This window comes from Maylandia zebra, unplaced genomic scaffold (assembly GCF_041146795.1).
Source record: "Maylandia zebra isolate NMK-2024a unplaced genomic scaffold, Mzebra_GT3a scaffold11, whole genome shotgun sequence".
NCBI classification, from domain to species: domain Eukaryota; kingdom Metazoa; phylum Chordata; class Actinopteri; order Cichliformes; family Cichlidae; genus Maylandia; species Maylandia zebra.
The window spans coordinates 9,575,550-9,602,500 of NW_027490041.1; the positions used below are offsets into that span (position 1 = coordinate 9,575,550).

The 26,951-nt window shown below is 42.9% G+C and overlaps 2 protein-coding genes across 2 annotated transcripts in view; both read left to right on the forward strand.

The window, feature by feature from the left end:
* Nucleotides 1-26,951, forward strand: part of LOC143415993 (protein NLRC3-like) — a 155,018-nt gene that overhangs the window by 90,052 nt on the left and 38,015 nt on the right. The gene's annotated exons all lie outside the window — the stretch shown is intronic.
* Nucleotides 1,995-14,333, forward strand: LOC143416069 (NLR family CARD domain-containing protein 3-like). The gene is made up of 6 exons (XM_076881442.1): nucleotides 1,995-2,280; nucleotides 2,432-2,865; nucleotides 2,935-4,229; nucleotides 6,908-7,081; nucleotides 7,445-7,618; nucleotides 13,999-14,333. Exons 1-6 carry the CDS (start codon nucleotides 1,995-1,997, stop codon nucleotides 14,189-14,191), a joined length of 2,556 nt encoding a protein of 851 aa, XP_076737557.1. The 3' UTR covers nucleotides 14,192-14,333.

The following is a 26,951-nucleotide window of genomic DNA, read 5'->3' on the forward strand; positions in this document are numbered from 1 at the left end:
TCCACAGAGTGGACCAGCAGAGCTCAGAGGTTCCCAGTGGTCAGTCTGCCCAGCAGCATCAAACACAGCTGGACTCCATATTTATGGTCTGTACATGTACAACAACTACTTTATTATTAATAATAATGCATTTATTTATAGGTCCCTTTCAGAACACCAAGGACTCTGTGGACTAAACGACCAAAAGAAACAAACTTTGAAATCAGACGGTGCAAATGTGATCACAGGGAAACGTTTTAAACATCGAGGCTTTAAACAAAAACCAAAGTGAAACAGTTTGTAGTCGAGATCAGTGGGAATGAAGCTGAATAACTGTTTCTTCAATAACTTTGAGCTCTTAAAAAAAGAAAAACTAGCTGAAAGTCTGGCTGCTCTTATGAAAAGTACAGAGAAATTATGGGTCGCTCAACACTTGTGCACAATATAAGAGTTTAAATAAATCTGAAGAATAACTCAAAGTCCTACAATCATACTGATAAAGTCATCTACAGCTAACTATCCAAGTGGATTTGTTTAAGACAGCTCCATCTGCTGGTGGCCCTCTGCAGGTGCATGAAAGGGGCGTGTTTATATTGAAAGTAGTAGAGAAAGTAAACCCCACGGGAAGGAGGAGGACTCTCAGCGGCTTCCAGCTCATATTCAGACATTTGACTTCTCACTGAAAGCAGCAAGTTTGAGTGTCTGTACCTTAGTTAGAAGAGATAACATGGTCATAGTAATTAGAGTTGATTGAGCAATGCTGTCCTTATAATGTAGTTTATGATTTTTATACATCTTTTTATGGACAAGTCCAGTTTTTCTGTAGAGCCTCTCAAGTTGGTGACAGCAGTCAAAGTTCACGTGTAAACCAGAGCAGCAAATCAGGTCCAAATGTGTTGTTCACAGTGAGTGGGATCATCATTGGCTGCTATGTTAACCTCCTGCAGCAGGATGTGTTTGGTCAGAGAATGGATAGATCACTAAGTCATTGTTGAGTTTAGGGAGACAGTAGACAGTTGGAGGAGGTTCAGCCAGTTGACACACAGTAGATAAAAATAACTGAAGGCAGGAGTAGACACCTGTATGACTTTCCACCTCTCACATAGATTATTTCCCTGGGCAGCGCCACAGGGCTGGTAGATGTAAACAAAGCTGGAGGAGAGGATTGATTCATCTGAGAAAAGTCACAGAGTTGTGTCTTGATGCTCAATCATCCAGGTACGTAAATCCCAAAAAGCTTGATTCTGTTCATCTGGATGTTTTCAGTGGGAGAAACGTTTCATCATCATCAGGTGACTTCTTCAGTCTCAGCTGACTGCAGGTTTCAATCTCATAAACAGGACATTTGTATGACTGAAACCAGCCCACTGAAGGAACAATGGGCTGGGAGGTCAGTTCATTGATCATTGGTACGCATATTGTCAGGACCATTGATCAATGGTTGTTGATCAATGGTCATGAGTCCAGTTCACAGAGAGCTGGGGAATGGCTGCAATCACAGCATGTAAGATGGTGACAGTTGTACCCTTGGGCCCCTCCTCCATTCAGAGATGGTCTTTCCTTTTCACATAAATGGCCTCCTTGACTCCGCCCTCAAACCAGCGTTCACATTTACTCAGGACCTTCTTGATGTGAAGTTCTTCTGCTTCGCTGGCTGCTGTGTCTGTGGGGATGGTGTTTGTTCTGTGTTGTAGTGTCCTGATGACGCCCAGTTTGTGCTCCAGTGGATGATGAGAGTCAAACCTTAAATACTGATCTGTATGTGTAAACAGAGTGAACCTTTAAGACCAGTTGTCTGTACGATCAACTCAGTCACCTGAAACATCTCCAAGTTTCTGGCTTTGATCATCAACCTGTTGGTAGTTCAGCTCTGAACACCAGTGAAATGTTTCTCCCACTGAAATCGCTGCATTCATATGAACAGCATCAACGTTTTGGGATCATGGAGTTGTGGACAAAGTCTCAGTTAATCAGATAAAGTCAAACCTATAATTGGTAAAGAGGTCGTGGATGATATGCCCCTTGATGGTAAAGAAGTGGATGTTGTGTGGACTAAAGTTCAGAGTGGTGGGTCATTCATAAATATTCTGTTCCAGCTGCTGGAGGACAACATCATCACTTTTGTGAAGAACGAGCTGAAGAAGATCCAGAAGGCTCTGAATCCAAATAAGCCCCAGTGCTTGGAGTTTCAGAGGGAGGATGATGAGCAGAGGAGAAACAGCAGAGAGGCATTTGTGAAGATCACAGTGGACTTCCTGAGGAGAATGAAGCAGGAGGAGCTGGCTGACCGTCTGCAGAGACGTAAGAGGATTTATCTAAAGGTTTAAGCTGCTGGATAAATGAGAGACTTGTGACACCAGTGTGTTCAGTCATTTCTCAGTGGGTCAGAAATTGTCATCAGCATTTTGTAAAATGTGATTGTTAAAGTTGTATTTTTATTATTATTATTCAGAACTTCCAGCTGCTGTTTGTCATCGTAACCTTAAATCCACCCTGAAGAAGAAGTTCCAGTGTGTGTTTGAGGGCATCGCTAAAGCAGGAAACCCAACCCTTCTGAATCAGATCTACACAGAGCTCTACATCACAGAGGGAGGGACTGCAGAGGTCAATGATGAACATGAGGTCAGACAGATTGAAACAGCATCCAGGAAACCAGACAGACCAGAAACAACCATCAGACAAGAAGACATCTTTAAAGCCTCACCTGGAAGAGATGAACCAATCAGAACAGTGCTGACAAAGGGAGTGGCTGGCATTGGGAAAACAGTCTTAACACAGAAATACAGCCTGGACTGGGCTGAAGACAAAGCCAACCAGGACATCCAGTTCATATTTCCATTCACTTTCAGAGAGCTGAATGTGCTGAAAGAGGAAAAGTTCAGCTTGGTGGGACTTGTTCATCACTTCTTTACTGAAACCAAAGAAGCAGGAATCTGCAGCTTTGAAGACTTCCAGGTTGTGTTCATCTTTGATGGTCTGGATGAGTGTCGACTTCCTCTGGACTTCCACAAAACTACAATCCTAACTGACCCTAGAAAGTCCACCTCAGTGGATGTGCTGCTGATAAACCTCATCAGGGGGAAACTGCTTCCCTCTGCTCGCCTCTGGATAACCACACGACCTGCAGCAGCCAATCAGATCCCTCCTGACTGTGTTGGCATGGTGACAGAGGTCAGAGGGTTCACTGACCCACAGAAGGAGGAGTACTTCAGGAAGAGATTCAGAGATGAGGAGCAGGCCAGCAGGATCATCTCCCACATCAAGACATCACGAAGCCTCCACATCATGTGTCACATCCCAGTCTTCTGCTGGATCACTGCTACAGTTCTGGAGGATGTGCTGGAAACCAGAGAGGGAGGACAGCTGCCCAAGACCCTGACTGAGATGTACATCCACTTCCTGGTGGTTCAGGCCAAAGTGAAGAAGGTCAAGTATGATGGAGGAGCTGAGATAGATCCACACTGGAGTCCAGAGAGCAGGAAGATGATGGAGTCTCTGGGAAAACTGGCTTTTGATCAGCTGCAGAAAGGAAACCTGATCTTCTATGAATCAGACCTGACAGAGTGTGGCATCGATATCAGAGCAGCCTCAGTGTACTCAGGAGTGTTCACACAGATCTTTAAAGAGGAGAGAGGACTGTACCAGGACAAGGTGTTCTTCTTCATCCATCTGAGTGTTCAGGAGTTTCTGGCTGCTCTTCATGTCCATCTGACCTTCATCAACTCTGGACTCAATCTGCTGGAACAACAACAAACAACCTCCAAGAAGTCTGAAACAGGAGATTCTGCAAAGAAACACTTCTACCGGAGTGCTGTGAAGATGGCCTTACAGAGTCCAAATGGACACCTGGACTTGTTCCTCCGCTTCCTCCTGGGTCTTTCACTGCAGACCAATCAGACTCTCCTACGAGGTCTGCTGACACAGACAGGAAGTAGCTGGCAGACCAATCAGGAAACAGTCCAGTACATCAAGGAGAAGCTCAGTGAGAATCTGTCTGCAGAGAAAAGCATCAATCTGATCCACTGTCTGAATGAACTGAATGATTGTTCTCTAGTGGAGGAGATCCAACAGTACATAACATTAGGACTTGTCTCCAATGGCAATCTGTCTCCTGCTCAGTGGTCAGCTCTGGTCTTCATCTTACTGTCATCAGAAGAAGATCTGGATGAGTTTGACCTGCAGAAATACTCTGCTTCAGAGGAGGCTCTTCTGAGGCTGCTGCCAGTGGTCAAAGCTTCCAACAAAGCTCTGTGAGTAAACATGTGATCAGGCTTTTATCTATAACATAAATAGTGTAATGTGTGATGGACCCTTAAAAACTTAAACATATTTATTTACATGATCATCAGCACTAAATACTAGGGGTGCAACGATACACAAAATTCACGGTTCGGTTCGGTTCGATACTTTGGTGTCACGGTTCGATATTTTTTCGATACAAAAAAAATTTTCATGCCATTTTAATTTGTCATTTATTAAAATTATAAATATATATTTTAACTCAAAAGTACAGTTTTTAAATTTAACCCTAACCCTTGTGCGTGTTTTTTATTTTGACAGCGAATGCGCACCTGCGGACCACTTATGTGCAGCCCCGGTTATTTAGCTCGTCATATTGCAGCCACAGAAATTCTTTTGTCCATGAAACCATAAAGCTGCACTTTCTTTTTGCCTTATAGTCTGATTTATCATAACTTCTCCTGCTGCTTTTACACACGCACTCACATAAGCTCAGCGATTCTCTGCGCGATCAACCTCTCACATGTTTAAGCTTGCTGCAGGAGATTTCACTTGTCATGTTTGCATAGTAAGCTAACGATTAATAAGACGATGTCAGAGGAATTGGTGCACAAATTATCATCACTCACCAATCAGTACTGTCGCTCTCTATACACAGTTCGCACGATTGCAAAGTGAAAGCAAAAAAACAAGCGCAAATTCAAACGCGACTTCAATATGTCACATATTGACAGTGGCTCACCGATGCCAATGACATAATTACCCAGCTACATTTCTGAAAGAATGCAAAAGCATTGACATTTTTCCTACAATAGCCCGACGGGCAGGGAATAGATAGATTTTGGTAGCCCGACTGAAAAAATCGCTAGCTCCGGGACGTCGGGCTAGCGATATTGCGAGCCCTGTATCTGATTGAGGAATCACTCATATTTGGAAAAGAGAGTTTATTACAGAGAAATGGCTCTTTCCAAAATAAAAGCTATACTATCCGCTTCTTCTGGGCTAAATTCTCAGCAGCATAAGGAGAATCATGTGCTAACAGCTGTCTAAATGACTCGGCTAAAGTTAGTAGCATGCTTGTTGTTTTTGTCTTTGCACTAGGATGATGTCGGCGTAAATGTGCAGTCATATTCGTTGTGTTCCCACTAGTGCTTTCAGGTTAATCTCGTTGAAATGACCTTAACGCCACAACACGGCAAATCTCCGTTAACGAGCTACCGCCGATCGCTCCGTGCGTGGGGCTAGACGGCCAACACGTTAACGAGCTAACTGCGCTAACACACTAGTTCACACCAATGTAACTGAGCATTGCATGGCACATCCAACATACTGTTTTACTTTAGTCCATGACTCGCTTACCTTCAGAGTCATACGTCACATGAAAACCAAAATAATTCCAAACGCCAGATCTGAATGAGAGTGGGGGAGGTCCATGTTGCTGAGAGCTTAACTTCTGTCTCGCTAGCTTGCCCTGTGCTCTTCCTCCTGACTATGCTGTCTGTGTGGAGCGCTCAGTGGATCTGCGCTCGACAGTACAGCCTAGGCGGAGTAGTCGAACACAGATTCACTGAGCGCTCCACACAGACAGCATCGTCAGAAGGAAAATTGATAAAATAAATTACAAATGTTGTATTGTTCGATACATATGCGTACCGAACCGAAAGCACTGTATCGAACGGTTCAATATCGATACGAATATCGTTGCACCCCTACTAAATACAGTATATTATAGTTAATGTTTGATAGCAGCAGTAAATGTCAGTGTCTTAAACATATCTGGGTGTCAGCTTTTATCAAAGTCATATCCAGAATCATCCTGTAAGTAAACTTTATTCATACAGCAGCTTTCACAGGTCAAAAATCACAAAGTGCTTTACAATAGAAACAGGCAATAAAAACATTAAACAGCAAACACTGAACATCATACAGCCTAAAACTAGTTAAAGGCCACTCTGAATACTAGAGTCTGAATAAATGAGTTAGTGGGACCAGTAACAGCCTTTAACTGGAAGATCTCAGATATGAGAAGAGCTGTAGGATTGTAGAAAGTCAGAAATATAGACTGGGACTAAAAGTAAGGACTAAAACTTTAAATAAAGCCTAAAATGAACTGGTTACCAGTGTGAAGAGATTAAACTGGAGTAATGTCCAGTCTGTTTCATGTGCTGGTTAAAAGCCTCGCAGCATCATTCTGTACTGACTGAAGACGTTCAAAGACTGTGATGGAGCCATAGGTGATCAACTCCCTCATTCCTCCTCTGGTCTTATTGCTCAGCTGAAGAGGAATTCACTTCTATATGTTACAATCAGCATCACCAGTACAGCTCCAAGGATCTGCAGCTGCTGGCAGATTCAGTCATGCATGCTTGATTGTTTTTCAGTCTCTCAGGTCAGATGAAGTCATATTCTTTATGAATCAGCATAAGAAGTCAATAAAAATTCAAAGCAAATCAAGATGAGCGTTTATTCTTGTTTTAACAAATATATGAGCGAGAGGGACCTTTTTGGTCTAAAGTTATAATCATCTGCCACATTTCTAATCTCTTTACTACGTGGACTTTTAAAATATTTTCTGTTCCCCCAGACTGAGTCTCTGTAACTGGTCAGAGAGTTCATTTAACTTGTCATTTGATAACAGTTTGTTATCAAATTACAGTTTTTCAAATTGTGTTTTTATTTTGTTTTTTAGCCTGAGTGTCCCTGATCTCTCAGACAGAGGCTGTGAAGCTCTGTCCTCAGCTCTCAGCTCCCAGTCTTCTACACTGAGAGAGCTGGACTTAAGTAACAACAACCTGCAGGATCCAGCAGTGAGGTATCTTTCTGCAGGACTGAGAAGTCCAGACTGTAAACTGAATACTCTGAGGTGAGATCAAGTTATGTTGTGCTTTTCATCAATTGACAGAATTAACCAATAAGAATCCACTAAATGGGAAAAAAGTCAGTTAAACTTCTGTAATAGTTTTATGATAATTTAATGAGCAGAGTTATTGATTAATATGTCAGCTACTTTGGTGCTAATGCACTGCCCGGCACATGGAGCCCAATTGGCATTTGCAATAGAATACCAGAATTGATTGACCATTGTCAGTTAACAAATGTCAGCGTCATCCATTTGTTGACTCTCAGTAAAAAAACAGGATTAATTGCTAAATCTAATAACTCTTTAGTGCACCCTCATTGCAACTTAACAACAGTGTTTGTTTAATGTTTATCTGTCATTTTTCAGACTGAGTCACTGTAAGCTCTCAGAGAGAGGCTATGAAGCTCTGTCCTCAGCTCTCAGCTCCCAGTCCTCTAGTCTGAGACAGCTGGACCTGAGTAACTCTGACCTGCAGGATTCAGGAGTGAAGCTTCTGTCTGCTGGAGTGAAGAGTCCACACTGTAAAATGGAAACTCTCAGGTCAGAATTAAAAATTTCCAATGATGATCACGTTAAACCTGATTTCTATTACTGCATAAACAGGAAATTGATTTTTTAAAAAGTCTTAATGTAGAAATTAGTGTCTGGGGTTTTTAGTGATATTTGTTCACTTTCTGTCTTTCATTTGCAATGAAATGTCCCATCTGCTCCTGAGTCCAAAATCTTTATTTTAGCAGTGCTTCATCCACCAAACCTTCTAGTTCGATTCCTGTATGCTGAAGGTTTTTACAGAGCTGTTTGTTCAGATATCAGAATTTGATTTTCAGAAACATTTAGTAATAAAAATATGATCAATTGATTATTTCTGACTGAAAAGATGAAATATACAGGGAGTGCAGAATTATTAGGCAAATGAGTATTTTGTCCACATCATCCTCTTCATGCATGTTGTCTTACTCCAAGCTGTATATGCTCGAAAGCCTACTACCAATTAAGCATATTAGGTGATGTGCATCTCTGTAATGAGAAGGGGTGTGGTCTAATGACATCAATACCCTATATCAGGTGTGCATAATTGTTAGGCAACGTCCTTTCCTTTGGCAAAATGGGTCAAAAGAAGGACTTGACAGGCTCAGAAAAGTCAAAAATAGTGAGATTTCTTGCAGAGGGATGCAGCAGTCTCAAAATTGCAAAGCTTCTGAAGCGTGATCATCGAACAATCAAGCGTTTCATTCAAAATAGTCAACAGGGTCGCAAGAAGCGTGTGGAAAAACCAAGGAGCCAAATAACTGCCCAGGAACTGAGAAAAGTCAAGCGTGCCGCTGCCAAGATGCCACTTGCCACCAGTTTGGCCATATTTCAGAGCTGCAACATCACTGGAGTGCCCAAAAGCACAAGGTGTGCAATACTCAGAGACATGGCCAAGGTAAGAAAGGCTGAAAGACGACCACCACTGAACAAGACACACAAGCTGAAACGTCAAGACTGGGCCAAGAAATATCTCAAGACTGGTTTTTCTAAGGTTTTATGGACTGATGAAATGAGAGTGAGTCTTGATGGGCCAGATGGATGGGCCCGTGGCTGGATTGGTAAAGGGCAGAGAGCTCCAGTCCGACTCAGACGCCAGCAAGGTGGAGGTGGAGTACTGGTTTGGGCTGGTATCATCAAAGATGAGCTTGTGGGGCCTTTTCGGGTTGAGGATGGAGTCAAGCTCAACTCCCAGTCCTACTGCCAGTTTCTGGAAGACACCTTCTTCAAGCAGTGGTACAGGAAGAAGTCTGCATCCTTCAAGAAAAACATGATTTTCATGCAGGACAATGCTCCATCACACGCGTCCAAGTACTCCACAGCGTGGCTGGCAAGAAAGGGTATAAAAGAAGAAAAACTAATGACATGGCCTCCTTGTTCACCTGATCTGAACCCCATTGAGAACCTGTGGTCCATCATCAAATGTGAGATTTACAAGGAGGGAAAACAGTACACCTCTCTGAACAGTGTCTGGGAGGCTGTGGTTGCTGCTGCACGCAATGTTGATGGTGAACAGATCAAAACACTGACAGAATCCATGGATGGCAGGCTTTTGAGTGTCCTTGCAAAGAAAGGTGGCTATATTGGTCGCTGATTTGTTTTTCTTTTGTTTTTGAATGTCAGAAATGTATATTTGTGAATGTGGAGATGTTATATTGGTGTCACTGGTAAAAATCAATAATTGAAATGGGTATATATTTGTTTTTTGTTAAGTTGCCTAATAATTATGCACAGTAATAGTCACCTGCACACACAGATATCCCCCTAAAATAGCTAAAACTAAAAACAAACTAAAAACTACTTCCAAAAACATTCAGCTTTGATATTAATGAGTTTTTTGGGTTCATTGAGAACATGGTTGTTGTTCAATAATAAAATTATTCCTCAAAAATACAACTTGCCTAATAATTCTGCACTCCCTGTGTATTTGGTCAGTGATATGACTCATTGCCTCACTTAAATATAAAATGTAAACAAAAATTCAAAACAATAGATTAATACAAAACAGAGTTTGACTGTCGAGCTTAAAGTGAGCTTGAATGTTATTCACTTCCTGTTTTATTTTGGTAGTTATCATCACCTGGTTTTTACTTTTAATTCCTCCCCCAACATTGTCTACATTAGTGTCAGCTGTAGAAGGTTTTATTGACTGTTTGATTTGTCACTTTTTTTAACTATAATTGTTGACTTATAAGCTATTGCTTAAAATGTATTTTCATTAAAATACCAAATAATTTATTACTTTATCATCTAATTAGATTATAATTCTGTAAATAAGAGTGATAGTGTGGCCTGTGTGGGTTGTCTTCAGGTTCTCTGCTTCCTCCCACAGTCCAAAAACATGCATGCTGGGTTAACTGGAGATGTGTGATTGTGAGCATAAATGTTTGTCTGTCTAGCTCTGTTTCTACCTGGCTACATCACCGTTACTGATGCTGAACCAATAACCTGGTCTGGATCAGGTTATGTTCAGTGTTTTTGTTTAAAATCAGCTGAAGTGCCTCATTTTCACTGATTCTTTCATTTACAGAAAGCTTTAAGTGAGATATAGATTCAGTCATATGTTACTAATATTACTTTTAACCTGAGTAGCGAAAGTCCGCGGTGATCTGAAAATGATGTGCCGGGAGTTGTGCCGTTCTCTGCGGCTTCAGTGACCCTCGAGCTCTCGACTAGCTGGGTAACAGACGTCGCCGAAAACGTCGAAGCACTTTTGCACTTTTGCAAATATGCGATATCTTCATAAACCGAGCAGATATTTGAAGTTTACACACCCACATTCTCCCCTGAAAATATGTTAAAAGTTTATTTTGTGACCCAGGAAGATTAATAAGAGTAATTTTAAAACTTAGTAGCGGTCACCATTACCGGAAGCTGGAGTTTGGCTAGGCCGCACAATGAATTCTGGGATATGGTGGGCCACGAAGGACACACCCGACCCATCCTTCAAATTCGGGGAAAAGGAGGACGCATTTGTCGGCTGCATTCGGAGGAATTTGGACAGCCTTCGGTGCGTCGCTGTGACGTAATCTGTCTACAAATGTGTCCTCAGGAGGACGCAGCCCATGAATTTGTACACACCGAGCCACAGCTCGGGTGTGGAGGAGAAGCTGAAAAAGAAGGTTTTCTAGTTTGTAAGGAGGAAAAAACTGAGAGGACTAAGTGAAAGAGAGGCTGGAGAGTAACACAGAGCAGCAATGAATGCTGCTCACACAGTTTAGACAGTTTAGCATCAAATGTTCGAGTGAGTTAGCTCCCAGCTAACTAGCAGAGCAGCTAACTAGCAGAGCAGCTAACTAGCAAACCAGCTAACTGCACCCACAAGCTGCGACTGCGTCTTTCTAACAAGAGCATCAGACACGCAGACTGGTTTTCTTTGTGGATGATGATGTATTCTCACACTGATCCTTCATGATGATGCTGTCATCCACCCACTGCTCCTGGTGTTGCCAATTCCTCAGTAAGGAAAATCGCTATTGGCTGTCCTAAAAGTCGCTGGAAGTCGCTAAATGATGTCATCGCCTAATTTGGATAAATGGTCATGCTAATGTAATTGTAACGTACGTTGTAGGACGGAAAAATAACATTGTGGAAGAGACATAACGTGAGTAAAAAACGTCCTGGAATGCATTTAAATAAATAAATCATAGTTCTGTCTGTAACTATTACAACACTCTCACCACATTTGTTAACAATTCTCTCAACAAATGTGTTTCTCCTCGTTCTTTGTTATCCAGCTGCGACTTTGGGTATAAATGTGTCATAAACAGGATAAAGCAGTGCAGGTTCAATGTAATCAAACCTCAGACTGAGTTCAAAATCATCACCTGTCCCTGATACCACATCAGCACCAGAACCATGATGTGTTTACTCACATTTAAAAAGGTGGAGGGCAGTGTGAATGGACTGTTGTCATTGGTCTGAATGTGCTTCTATAAACATGTGCTCTTCATTATTGATGTTTTCCTAATGAACAGAAAATGAGACTTAACAAAATCCTTCTGACTGTTGTTGGAGCAGGTTGGGTCCTGGGGGCTTCTAGCTTTGTTTCACAGTGTATAGAACAACAAATAAAACCAAATCACAAAAAAACACATCAGACTTTGAGGGTTGAACCAAGGATGAGGAAGCAGACTCTGCCCCAAACAGCTGGATATATGGATGGTTACCAGAGCAACCACAGCAGTGTGCTCTCAGTATATTTAGTTGTATAAAGGTGTTTGTGGTGTGTTGCAGCTGAAGCAGCCTCATGTATGTTGACACAGGGAGAAAATAGTGTGAGGACACTGTTCACAGCAGTCACAGCTCGCTGCCTTCAACAGTCTCTTCCTTCCTTGTTTGGATGTCACTGATATCATCTTCTGCTCTCACACTGACCACCTGTTGGAGCTAACATGCTAACATGGAAGCAGCAGGTATGCCACCTGTGGCAGCTGAGGTCACGTGACCTGAGTGTTTGAACCACACGTTGGAGCAGCGTTTCCAAACATCTGCACTTCAGAAGCTCCAAAGTGTGGAAACGTCACTGTGGAGCGTCTCATCACTATCTAAGAGATTTTCTTGCCTCTGCAAAGCGAAGCTTGCAAACAGCACCATAGTTTGTCAATCCCAACCAATCAGAGCGCTCCTTATGTCACGTCACATGACTCGTGTGTTTTCCTCTTTGATTAGCACCCAAAGAACTAAAGAAAGGTTAAAAGGACGTTCAGCCAATCAAATCCCTCCTAGCAACAGGAAGTCTAGAGAGGAAATGGAGCAGAGAAGGAGAATCACCAGTTTAAATGTCTGAGTTTTAAACTGGTGACCCTCTAAAGAGGCTTTTATTGACTCTTTCTGTTTTCTTTACAGCTTTTTTTCACCATTTAAACTGTTTAATATCAGATTTAGAAATAACTTTTGGACAGTTTTTCTACATTTGCACTAAAATATGACATCAGTAATGACTTTCTGACTTTACGTTGGACTAATCTAACGACTCAGCCTGGCTATGTTGGACTGGGTGTGGAAGCAGCTCCCAGTTTGAGTTCAGGAGACAGACACTCTCTCTACTTTGAAGATCAGCTTCAAACTTTCCTTTTTGATAAAGCTTATAGTTCGAGCTGGATCAGGTGACCCTGAACCATCCCTTAGTTATGCTGCTATAGGCTCAGGCTGTTGGTGGACTTCCCATGATGCTCTGCTTTCTTCTCCCCTCTTTTCACCCCTGATGCTTTTATATGTCACTACTGCATGTCCTTAACTTTTGTCTCTCTGTTTTGTTCTTGTCTCTCTGAGCTCATCTCTTCTCTTTCCCCTCACCCTGCAACCAATCATGGTAGATGCTCCTCCTGGAGCCTGTTTTCACTGGGAGGATCTTTGTGTCAGAGGGAGTTCTTCTTCCCACCATCACCAAGTGCTGCTCACAGTGGATTGTGTCGCGAAATCTATCAATGTAGAGCAGTGAGACAAACCACGGAGGCCCCAGAGAAGTGCAATCAAACGATGAGTTTATTAACACACAGGAGAAAACATCAGCCTATGACTTCTGACAAAAATACATGTTGTGGACACTTACAAAGCAGTGGTGTATACGCCCCCCCATGGCGTCAATAAAAATAGTCAGAGTAAAATAGGTTCCAGACATTAGTCACAGTTAATGGTACATCTTGTACATCTTTAATGGCTATAAACAGACACAGAACTTCTCTTTTCTGTAACACCTTCCATACAAGGTAATAAACTTCAAGCCCTCAGGGTCTCTGGGGCTAATTATTGACTCTGGTCATCTGTTGCCAAGTAGAGTAAATATAGTGAGACACCAAATGAGTTAAGGCCTCAGGCCTGACGCATTCCTAGATTATATGTGTTATATGTATTGTAAGCATGCATGCAATCATCCTGTTCTAGTTTCCCTCAGCATGGATCACCTGGACAGTCACGCCAGTGAAGCTTAAGACCCTTAATGAACCGAACATCAACTCGACATAAGCACAAATATGCAATGTGTATGAAATACTTCTGACCGTACTTGTAATAAAAGTTAACATAATGGAAGGATCCTCAAATGAACATGTTCAATAGACAACTTTAATGCAATATCAATACTGTGAGAAATATTATTAGATGGAATAATGCTGTAAAGAACATTATTAATGCAGTTATAATGATGCAGATTATATGGCAGCAATAAAAGAATTTCTGTATCTCCACAATTGTCTGATGTTTGGGACTTTCTCTCTGATATTGGAGGCTGTTACCTTACACTGTTAAACAGCTTCAGATGACTGTTGTTGTCCATTGGGAATTGTCACTTATAAATAAAGTTACATTGAATGGATGTAAATGGATAGATGTTATTGTGACAAAGAGAAAACGATTGTTGACAGATTGATTGTTGTTTTGTGTGTCTGCAGTCTGTCAGGCTGTCTGATCACAGAGGAAGGCTGTACTTCTCTGGCCTCAGCTCTGAGCTCCAACCCCTCCCATCTGAGAGAGCTGGACCTGAGCTACAATCATCCAGGTGATTCAGGAATTAAGCTGCTGTCGGCTGGACTGAAGGATCCAGGCTGGAGACTGGACACTCTCAGGTATGGAGAGAATGTCTGATAGAGGAGGAAGAGCTGGAAACATTTCCTGTGTCCTTCACTCACTTCCTGTTTGTTTCCTGCAGATGAGACATGAACAATCACACATGCAGGAATATTTTCAGGGACAGACACACTAGTCTAGCTGGATAGTTCATGGATATTTATGTAGGGGTCTCCAAGTAGTCTGTTTGCAGGAACATTTAGGTCACAGGTGTACCTGATATAGATACCAGTGTACCTAATAAAGTGTCAGCTAACATTTGGAAATGGAAGCTAAAATAATGACAAACTCTACATTCACAGCTGAATTCACAATAAATTTGTTCTGAAGTGCACATTTTTCTGTTATTGTTCTCAAACAACAGAATGAGAATGAAATATTGATTCTAACAGGGCCCATAAACTTTACTAACTAAACATTACTGTGAGCAGCTCCTCCATCACTTCAAAACTGTCATCAACACCACGGACATACATTGGGAGCTGGGCAGTGTCGGTGATGTCTGTGGTCTCATCAAGAGCGACTGAGTATACACTGAAACATTTGGCTTTCTCACACAGTTGGTCATAAATGTCACTTGACAGGTCAGAAATGCGATCTGCTGCGGTGTTGGCAGAAAGGCTGATGTTGCTAAACTGACCTTTCTTTCCCGGACAGACTATATTTGCAGCCTGCAATATGCACTTTTAGACAAATGCACCTTCTGTGAATGGCTTCCCTGCTTTAGCAATCATCTCACTAACCACGTGGCTCCGACTGCTGCATTATTCTCTTTGGTTGCTTTCTTGGAGAAATCTTGCTGCCTCAGTAGATCTGTTTTAAGACTGGCAACCCGGTTCGCTCTCTCGTCTCCCTGGTATTCTGCATCCAGCTCAGCATGTCTAGTTGTGTAATGACGTTTCAAATTGTATTCCTTGTGCAGCGCAACTTTCTCTGTGCAAATAAGACAGGTCGGGGTGCCCCTGTGCTCAACAAAGAAATATTGCATTTCCCACTTTTCCTGAAATTGTCGGTGCTCATCACCAACCTTTCTCTTCACCGCAGGCTTTGAAAAAGACATGTTTGGGGCTATGTGACATTTATAATTCTACTTGGTGTCACTGTCGCATTGAAGTTTCAATCAAGCGTTTAGCCGACGGACGGGGAACGTCTCAACGCGTAGAGAACGTCATTTCTGCTTCTTTTTCTTGCAACCGTAGCACGGCGATCGGCAGATAAAAAGCCGGTAGCAGTCTCCTTTGTTTTTACGCTCGATGTTCATGTCTTTCATGACGACACGAACACCGTGGCGTTTGCAGATGGTAGAAAGTGCAGGGATAGCGAGCGCAAAAAAGGCGACTGCTCACGGCGCCGGGCTGTTGTTACAGGAGAAAGAAGCGGAAATGACACCGTGACATATAACAAATAACATCAGCTGTTTCTGATGTTAGTTGTTTTGACTGCTTTTACATTATATTGAAATATATGTAATGTTCATGTTTGCTGCAATGCAAACGCAGTGATGCAAATAAAAACATGGAGCCACAAATTACGGTGCGACCCTATAATTAGTCCGGGTTACCGGGGACTGTTGTTGCCGATGAACAGGTGTCGCTATGTGACTGCAGACTAAATTGGGCTGCATTGAGTTCATGACTTTTCTTTTATCCCGCCGCCTACGCATCACTGTGAGAGTTAATATGAGATCTCTCTCTGTGGAAAAATAACTTTAAATCCCACTGACGTGTGTATAAATCTATATACGTATAATGTCCCGCTGGGCAGCAACTTAAAAAAACAACTTTTTTTGAAGTGTTGTGAACGCAGCGCGCTGGGGCGAATGTCGGCGTTTGCCCAATAGAAAGGAGGAAGCCAGCCAGGCACAGGAAAGAAAGAAACACTCCAGGGCAACGCTGCTGGAACTTTGACTCATTGAGAAATGTTTCCCTGCTTGCATCAAGCCCGGCTGGTGTCCCCTGAGATCCATATCCCACCCTGATTGGTGGGTTAATTCAGCTCCGCCCACAACACTGTAAAGTGTCATACATTATCAAACTAACATTACATTTTCATGTTAAGGTGGGGCCAAAAACTATCGTCCTGCGGGCCGCAATTGGCCCGCGGGCCACGAGTTTGAGACCCCTGGTGTAGGAGGACACCTACTCTGTGTCTGGTTAAGTATAAGAGCCCTTTGTTAGGGGGACCGCTGGACTCTTAGCACCAGCTTTGGGGTCACAGGGTCACATCTGGAACACACACACACACAGACACACACACACACACACACACAGACACACACACACACAGACACACACAGACACACACGCACACACACACACACACGCACGCACGCACGCACACAGACGCGCGCACGCACGCACGCACACAGACACACACACACAGACACACACGCACGCACGCACGCACACAGACGCGCGCACGCACGCACGCACACAGACACACACACACAGACACACACACACACACACACACAGACACACACGCACGCACGCACGCACGCACGCACGCACACAGACGCGCGCACGCACGCACGCACACAGACACACACACACAGACACACACACACAGACACACACACACACACAGACACACTATGCACAGACTGGTACTCTTTGTTCATACCTGTGTAAGACGTCATAATGAACTTGTGCATATTCATGTAAGCTCAATAAAGAGCAGTGTTACGAGGGAGCAGACGAGAGCGACTGAGGTCAAGTGAAGGAACGGCGCTGTCACAGTTCTCTCCCTCATCAATTGTCTGGTTCCAGCGGTGGGTCTGTGCTAGACGACCCATCACCAGCTTTTTCCACTGGTTACCAGTACGTGGTAGAATCCACTTCCAGATCTGGTTGTCTTTAAATCTGTGAATGGATTGGCTCCATCTTATCTCTCTTTAACAAAAGAATCCAAGTGGAGCCCTCAGGTCTGCAGATAAGCAGCTTCTGACCAGAACTAGACGTAAAAACAGAGGTGAGCTTTATCGATGGCTGCAGCCAAACTCTGGAACAGTCGCCCTTCACATCAGGTCGTCACCAACACTGGACATTTTTAAAAGCCGGTTGGAAACACATTTGTACTCTGTAGCTTTCAATCCTGACCAGTCTTTATAGTCATTACTGTGTATGTTTCCTATTTTCTCTCTACTCTGTGCAGCACTTTGGCTCAAGCTGTTTTTAAATGTGCTGATAAATAAATGTAGATTTCTTTGAATAAAACAGTGGAGCCGAGCTTTGAGCTCAGTGTGTAACAGTGTGTGTGTGAGAGCCATGTAATGTCCATGTGTGCATGCTGACTGTGCTGCTCTGACCCCCCTCCTCCTTTCAGGGTGGAGCCTGCTGGAGTCCGATGGTTGAGACCAGGTCTGAGGAAGTGTAAGTGTGTTTTTAATGGGATTCATGAAAACAAAGCAGCACACATTCAACCATCTTCATCATGTCAGGAGTCATCATCAAAGTGTCAATCAATGAACAGATGATGGATCAATAACTGCAGCTGGATTGTGTTTGTTCTCTCCATCAGATTCCTGTCAACTCACAATCGACACAAACACAGTGAACACAGAGCTCCAACTGTCTGACAACAACAGGAAGGTGACATGTGTGAAGGAGGTTCAGTCATATCCTGATCATCCAGACAGATTTGATGTTTGGAATCAGCTGCTGTGTAGAAATGGTCTGACTGGTCGCTGTTACTGGGAGGTCGAGTGGAGAGGAGACGTTTCTATATCAGTGAGTTACAGAAGCATCAGAAGGAAAGGATACAGTGCTGACTGTTGGTTTGGAAACAATGATCAGTCCTGGAGTCTGATCTGCTCTGATGATGGTCCTCGTTCTGTCAGGCACAATTACAGAGACACATCCATCATCATCTCCTCCTCCTCCTCCTCCTCCTCTGTCTCTAACAGAGCAGCAGTGTATGTGGACTGTCCTGCTGGCACTCTGTCCTTCTACAGAGTCTCCTCTGACACTCTGATCCACCTCCACACCTTCAACACCACATTCACTCAAACTCTTTATCCTGGGTTTAGGTTCTGGTCTCCTGGTGCCTCAGTGTCCCTGTGCTGAGTGGAGTGTAAAGAGTGTCTCCTGTTACAGAAACACTCTGACTGTTGAACAGATAGTTCAGTCTGTACATGTCTGTCTCTTTCACTCACAAACACGTTTTCAGATTCATGGATTCAATCAGTTGATGTTTGAAACTCTTCTAAATGATTCCTTGTAAACTTCTTCAGTCACAAACAAACAGGAAGTGATGTCACATGTGTTCCTGTCCACACAGCAGAATGAGTCTATTGCTGACAGTGATGTACAAACAGAGTGAGCATTTCTGAGGCCCAAAATAAACTGAGTAGTTCACTGAATGAACAATGGACTGTGAGCTCAGTTCCTTCATCATTAGTATGGATTATATATGTATATGTATTATATTAGTATCATATATATCAGGTGCTGCTGCTTTCAGTCATTGTGCAAATGTGCTGTTTGTAAGCTTGTAAAGCTGCAGTCAGCTGAGACTGAAGAAGTCACCTGATCAGTGAGCAAACGTTTCTGAAAACGTCCAGATGAACAGAATCAACCTTTTGGGATCAGCCAGCAATGCAGCATCATTGTTGTTCAGCTTCAGAGGTTTGCAGGAATGAACTGATGACCAGAAACAGCTGCAAAGTCCAAGAAAATACCAGCTGGAGTTCAGCTGCATTTGAAGAAGTCAAAGAAAAGTAAGGATGGCAAAGGGCGACGTTTTCTTCCAAAGAGCTGCAAACATGGTCGACGCCTCATTAGAAGAATCATCTGGACATTTGTGAGGAACTCTAACCAAGAAAGCAACGTCACACAGATCCAACAGACAGTTTCCATGACTGCAAGTGTTGAGTGGAAAAATGCTACATTGCATTATTGCATCCTCTCACCACAGGAGGCGCTGTTGGCACCACTGATTGCTGATCAGCTGTTCTCTGATGATCTGATTGATAGTGTGAATAATGGGACTCACTGAACTCTGTGACACAGTGAAGATTACAGAGTTTAACTTCACCCTTTAAGACTGACCACAGAACCAAGTCCGCCAGAGCTTTTGTTATATTTTTACATGCCGTGGAGCCATTTGTGGGAGCATTTCAAGTTGCTATACATCAATACAACTGTTATAGCCCTAATTTTAATAATATGTATGCATTAAGTCCATAGTAAGTACATAAACTGCAAAAAAAACCTCTGCTCATCGATCTCTGTGTGTATCAGGATACATTTGGTTCATAATACACAGAAAAATCAGAGTTATTACCTGTAATAAATGTGAAAGATTCCTGCAGTGATAACCAGGCAGGACTGAAACACATCCAAGCTGTCACCACGGTAACAGCACCGCCCATCCACAGGTGAGGGGAGGAGCAAAAAGAGGGACTTTGACCATTTTATACTAAAAACACTCAACTAATGTTTCTAATATGAAACAAATAAGCCCACATTAATGTGAGCGTTTATTAAATAATAATAATGATGATTTCCTCCTGATCTCATTTCCACAGCAGAGAAAACTGTGGTGTATATTGAGGTGGAGGGTGTGGTCTGTGGCTCAGGTGTAGAGTGAGGGTGGGGTGCACCACAGCAGCATGCTGGGACTGCTGAGGGTGGAGGAGGGAGTGATGATGACATCAGAGCTGCAGCACAGAGACCAGTGAACACACAGTCTGTTCATCTTTGCATAGATACAATATACAGCACAATATTGAATGACAGACACGCTGTGGGAGCTTCCACAGATACACTGACGTCAGCATCCAGAGTCCTCCTGCTGCTCCCCCCTCAGAGCCCCGTGATCAGCACCAACACATTCAGTTAGATGACAGAGTCCAGCTGCAGCTAGAATCAGCTCCCCTCTGTGAACAACAGCACAGCGTCAGTGTTTCACACTCAGTGAAAGGAGGAAACAGCAGAAGAACACCATGTGTGCTACGTTTCCCAGGACACACTACAAACTGCACAAATACAGAGCAGCACGTGGAAGGACCTGCAGCTGCATTTACAGAGCTGCAGACAGCGTGATGTCCTGTATGGACAGGTGGAAGGAACCAAGTCCTCAGCTGGAACACTCGTGTTTGTCCACAGACAGGAAACACAGCAGGAAACTTCCTCACAGAAGTGCAGCTCATGGATAACACACTTCCTGTCAGTCAGAATGAGGCTGCAGCCAAACACAGAAAGGTGTTTTTGTCCAGATGAGCTGTGATATTATTCTGTTATTATATGTTACCTTATATATGTAATCAAAGTAGTTGAATTAGAATACTGCTGTAGATCATATTATACCCTTTAAAATAGAGTGTGTGATCTGTATGTAGTTTAGTTCTCATTATACTTTTGAGTTAACAGAACATATTCACATATTAGTTCATTAGATAAATGTGCATCACTCTGTATCCTTGATCTGCTGTTACACTGTTTTCTTGACATGCTTAATTGTTGAATCATGAAGAGAAGGTTGTAAGCAGGAGACTCTGTGTCTAAAGACAGGGGAGATAGACAGACCACATTCCACACCCCCACCTTACAGAAAGCAGAGAAACAACTGCCGAGGTCATAACTTAGGCGCTGTAACAGAGAAAAAATGTGATGTTTTGGCTTTTACGACTAGCTGGGGGCCACTAGAGACTATAAAAAGCTGAGCAACCCGTCACCATTTTGAGACATGTGCCTGACCCTCTGGTAGCATCTCTCCCGTCCGGACGTTGTAATGCTCTAACTGTTGAATTGTATGGAAATAAATGATTGTTGATTGAGCATTGATACACCGAGTATTGTCCCTCCTTCAGCCCAAAGATTCAAAGAACTGCGTGTTTCCAACAACTTGGTGCCGTGACCCGGATCTTTGGTGTGCTGAGGAGGTGTAGATTTGGCCTTTGGTGAGATCGTGGGGCAAAGTGAACAGAAGGCCGGCCTAAAACAGAAAGGTAAGCACAGCCTGTTGTATTATAAATACCAAATGTGCATATTGGGCTTTCCAAATTAATCTGTTCACTGAGTTACATGTATTTTCACAGTAAATTTGTCGGTGTCTGGTTTTTGGCGCAAGATACTAACAACATAAGTTGAGGCTGAATTCCAGGGTGTTAAATAAACTGCTTCTACCGAGATACTAATAACATACTACGTTGGTCTAGATTGCAGTAATCTGCTTCTACCGAGATACTAATAACACACTACGTTGGTCTAGATTGCAGTAATCTGCCTCTACCGAGATACTAATAACATACTACGTTGGACTAGAGTGCAGCCACTTTACCTTCCACATTTAATTTTGTCTAATACTGGCTTCTGTAGCAATAATACGTTAGAATTCATTCTGAAGACGCGGCCATAAGTTCAGTACATTGAAGTCGAGGTTTGTTTATTTTGTTTATGGTGTCAGTGACGTCCTGGCTTTTGCCGGCTATGAAATAGAAGTTGATTTAAGGACAAGCAGATGCTGGCTTCACGGTGCGGTTAAACACTGGCAACGCGAGAGCGAAACACGTCCGTAGGTTTGGTTTATGATACGGCGTGTTCCGGTGATATGCGGCCGTGAAGTGCAGTAGTGGTTGGTGCTAGTTTTAGTACATTTGATAGAGGTTTTGACGGTGGTTTGTGGCGTCAGTCGAGTATAAAGGGCTGCGGCCATAATACAAAGTAAAAATTTAAGTACAGAGCAACACCTGGTTTATGATGTCAGGTATAACTTCGGGGATGCAAGCATCACTTTTATGATGCGACTTTGCCCCGTGGTGGCGGTCATAATCGCAGAGAAAAGGGTATCTTGGTCTATGGTGCAGTGTGCTTTAAGAAGATCTAATAGTTGAGCTCAGAGGTTTCTGTGTAAAATTCCCGCTGAGGAAAAGTGTTGTGTGTGAAGGCGCGCTCTGGGTGAGAGAGTGTGTGTGAAGCTGCGAGGCGCGCTCTGGGTGCTGTCTTGTGGGTGAAGCGCGCACTGAGGGAGAGTGTGACTGAGGCGCGCTCTGAGTGTGTTTTGTGTGGAGTGTGAAGCGTGAGCACAGTGACAGTGACGGTTAATGTGTTTGATTAGGAGGACATTAGAGCAAATACACATTTTAGGATCAAAGGTTGATGCCTAGTGTACCTGTGGAACTTTGCCTATGGAGTAGCGACCCTCCTGTCCAGGGACGCTTGGCCAGGACCGGCGGCGTCCGGGTGCTGAGGTGGTGACTTGGGGAGGTGAGGGCCCCCGCATAGCCACGGAAATAACACTGGAACGACCGTGTAATCACGGGTTCACATTTATTTCCGGACTAGAACAAGACACATTTTGCGAACAAACGTTGAGTCTAGATTTAGTGAAGAAATATAAAAAGGTTGAATTCCTCGTTTCAGTGGTTGAAATTGTTGTGTGCCTGTCCCCTGACGAGTGTGAAATTAAAATAAAGAGGGAATTTGGAGCCACATAGAGATAGACGGGCATAATTGGGTGTATGACTCTGTGGTGTAATAAAAATAAAAAGGAGAGATAGTAAGAGGTGTGCAGTGGAGAATTATGGAGGAGTAGAGAGAGGAATGTGTTGGGAGACTGGCGTACAGTTTACGCTGTCAAGGTAGGCGTGTTGCCTGCTTATCGGTTTAAAAGTGATGAAAATGAAATTAAAATAAATCTCTTAGTGTGTTAATACAGGAAGCTGCGGACCTGGACCAACTGCCCCCACAAGCACAGCGGCCGAAGCAAAATTATAGGTAATGGGAACCACACCCAGCACGAATCAGCAGCTGTGAAAAAGACAGCAGCGAGGAGAGAATTAGAGGAGAAATTAAGAGAAGTTTTGACACATAAAATTGGGGCCAACGGACTTGTGGAGGTTGGGAAGGCGTCCGGAACATCACAACAAAAAGGTGAAACAAAAACACACACAAGCAGAGAAATCTGAGAGAAAGGCTCCTTTTAAGGTAACGCCTAGTTTGAGAAAAGATAAAATTAACCTGCTTTTATACAAATGCACATACACGCAATGAAGAAACAGCTTACACTCATGAACACGTGAAGATTTTCCAGCAAGGTTAAAGAAAAATTAACATACTTAAATGATGAAGTCTATACATTACTGACAAAGAAACCCTCTGGGTTGCAGGACAACAATTTAACTAAAAAAAAAAAAAAAAAAGGAACACTGGTCTAACCAACCAGGCAAGACGCAACAAATTTAGTGGTTAAAAGATTCAAATTGTGACATGTTTTCTGTTGATTGATTAATAAAAGTGATTACTGAATGAAAGAAAGTTCCTTTTTTGGGCTTTTAAACATGATCTTAAGAATTTTAATATGTACCGGTGTTGTCCTGTCAACTTGGTGGGTTAGGAGTTGATTATATCGGGAGACAAAAAACAAAAAAAGGGGGAGAGAAGGCTGACACAGGGCCTGGCCCCATTGTCTCCCCTCTGAATAACACAGCCAACACAACAACATTTTCCTGTTCGTTTGTTTTTGTTTTTGTTTTTGTTTGTTTTTGTTTTGTTTTGTTTTTGTTTTTTCTATACATATTTAATTACAGGCTGCTTTGCCGGCCCTGAAAGCCGAGGCTGACTGGACTCCTGCTCTCCCCCATACGTGACACTGACCAAATGCTGCAACAGCTGGACCCACAACAACGACCTGAGAATGTCAACAGACCTGCAGGAATGTGATCTCATGCAGCCGAGACGGAGAGCACTAAACCTAAGGCCCGTTTCACTACACGGGGGAAAAATTCCCAGACTGCGTCAGCTGACAGAGCTGTGACGAGACGCCCGCCAAGCCCGAATGAAAAGTAAGGCCGAGCGAAAGAATGCTGACCTTGATAACTTTGCATTCACACTGTGCAGGACAGTGATGGACCAACACGGATGATCGGGTGGCGAAAAAGGGCGTGACCGAGACAAGAGGAGTAACTGAGGTCAGAAGGCACCTCAGAATGGACAAAAACACAGAAGAAGATGCAGGTTTCACCTGCGGTGAACATCGACACTGGAGAAAGGACTGCCCCAATTGGGGTCAGAACCAGGACGGACTGAATTTTGAGCAGCAGCAGCAGCAGCAATGGTCGCAAACAAACTGAAAAAGGAGGGGGGCAGGACCCCAGGGCACGCTTCAGGCCGTGGTTTACCCAGAACACCAGAACAGGAAAGTGATGAACACACACACACACACACACACACACACACACACACACGTCTCCAAACACACAGATTCAGAATGAAGTGAAATACACACATGAACACGTGCACTCGTTGAGTGAGTGAGAAATGACACACACACACACACACACACACACACGGGAATGTTGATTCACTGAGAAGTGATGCACACACATACACATGCACACGCTTGTGCAATGAAGAGTGATCCACACGCACACACACATACACGCTGATGCAATGAAGAATGCTTTGCTTATGCTGATATGCAAAATGCTGCACACAAACATCCCAATGCATAATTTTTATGAGGAGCCATTGATTACCATTAAAAACTTAGAATGTGTTATATGTCACCCAGAGGGCATTTATGTAGATTTTAGGAATAAGCTCTAAAACGGTTTGGTTATGAAAACAATGTCTGTGCGTGATGTCTGTTTATGGCTCAAGGCCTTGACTGAATTCTTTGCTGTGCTTCACACAGCCCTGATGAGGAACAGTGGCACAGAGTGAAATTGATGAATTAATAGTGTAAGTTTAGGTTGGAGTACGGCATTTTCTGTGATTGAGTTTTAATTAAAGGAGGAACAAAAGGTGTTACGGCACCTGAGGTTCTCATTCCCACACAATATTGTCCCGGCAGGAAGCAAAATGTTCCTGTGAATTTCTGGTTGATTGTTTGGTTTTGCTTAGCGCTAGCTTGATTTTATCAGTGAGCTTTGGCTTGTGTTCTTTCTCGTAAGCGAGAGAGGGATAGTTTTATGCTTGGACATGTCTGCAACGGGCCCTAGTTTGTGTTATTTTAGTAGTATTTTGTTGGTTATGTCTGTTTTCGTTTTTGTTACAGTGCACTGGAGAAAAAAACATCTGAGAGGTGTGATTCACCGGTGGTGATATGGTGATATGTTGATATTTTGTGAGTTCATGATTTAACAATCAGCTCTTTAAACAAGGCCTGAAAGATTGAAATTTAAAGCGCTATAAAATATTATTACTGTAAACAGTTGCAAAGTGTGCTTCTCCATGATTGTAATTGGCTTGGGAGAAATTCACTTATAGGGAACACTGAGAAGTTCTGAGTCTAAAAGGATTGCACCGAGTCAATCCGGCCCAAAAAACAACAAGGAATTGTTTTCCTTTAAAATGATGACGTCATCTTGCTGGTGATGGATGCTCGAATAGGTTGCGCGTGAGACTCCATTATCAGCAACATCTGGTATGAATGTGTATGGAGGTATGCATGTGAATGGACTGTGATGGACTGACGACTAAAAGTTTTGACTAACTTGATACTGAGACAATGACTGCACCCACTTTAGGATTAGTAAATGCCAATAAACAAGTCACCCAGCCGACAAGAGAAGGGTGGATGCTTCGCTTTGTTTTGTTTTGTTTTTTCAGGAGCAGGAGGATAAGAGAGACTGGAGGAGGAGACTCTAGCTTCACATAAGTATGAACTGCAGACTTAACACTGTGGTTGCTGATTTTGAGTTACTGATGTTTGCATTAAGAAAACTGTGCTATATTAGCTGTGTTTTGATTAAGGTATCATGTTATATTATTGGGAATGCCAAATGCTACAGTGGAGAAGACTTTTGATACCACTCATGACTGGAATATGTTATTATTAACCATAGCAGGCCACTGTAAAAAGTCAATTAAATTTTATAGAGGAAAATCGCCAAAATTGAACAATACCTATGAATGACTGGCCACATTCAGAATAGAGATATGCAATAATAAACATTGGTCCACATGATTTAGGTTCTCACTTGAAATAGTAAGTTATTAAATGTAGAATATAATCGACAGGGACATTTGATAGGATGTGGTACTGCAAAAGAACAAGAGCAAAGTAAATAAAGAAAATATTGTGTTTAGTTTGGATAAATTCAAATTAAAATGTACCATTACACTCAGAGGATCAATATGGAATAAAACATATGCAAAATTTGTAGGAAGTACATGACTGATAACTGTTCTGTCCTGAGCGTTTGTTTCTAGAGCACCCACTTGACCACACCAACAGTTTCTCGCCACCGAGGAGGGGTACTTGCAAAAAGAATAAAATAAAAATCTGAGTTTAACAAAACATTTTAAATGTAAATATCAAGCTTACCTTTCTTTTTCCATGAAATGTGCTTGTGGGCACGCCAGCCATTTTGAAAAGGTGGGCAAAACAATTGGCAAGGCCACACCCCCACACGTGTGATATAATTTTAAAGGTACTGTTGCCCTCTCTAAGAAACATCAGGACTTAGAGGAGTGGCAAGTAGAGTATGCGAGCTACAAGCAAAAACTAAAATGTGTACTACAGTGTGCAAAAATGAAATACTGGGTCATCAGGGGGACATGAGGGACATTTATAAAACTAAAAGTCCCACTAACCTTAAAGTGCACTTGAGAAGCCCACACAAGAAGGTTAACCTAGCTTACCTAGAAGACCTCATCAGGGGGAGCACACTCCCCCTCCTTGAAGAGCTCACTCACTCAACCCGCATCCCCAGGAAACAGCTAACCCCAGATAAGGCAGCGTGATGCATCCCGAGACAACAGGACTGGGACATCTAAATAAAGGTGTGAAACAATCGCCTTCAAAAGGTTATCAATTCACTTCAACCAAAATT

Bases quoted from the DNA above. Each gene is read 5' to 3' on its own strand.
- LOC143416069 (XM_076881442.1), top strand. From the start codon at position 1,995: ATGCCCCTTGATGGTAAAGAAGTGGATGTTGTGTGGACTAAAGTTCAG. The intron at 2,866-2,934 runs GTGGGACTTGTT...GAAGACTTCCAG, and splicing joins AAGAGGAAAAGTTCAGCTTG to GTTGTGTTCATCTTTGATGG. The intron at 4,230-6,907 runs GTGAGTAAACAT...TTTGTTTTTTAG, and splicing joins AAAGCTTCCAACAAAGCTCT to CCTGAGTGTCCCTGATCTCT.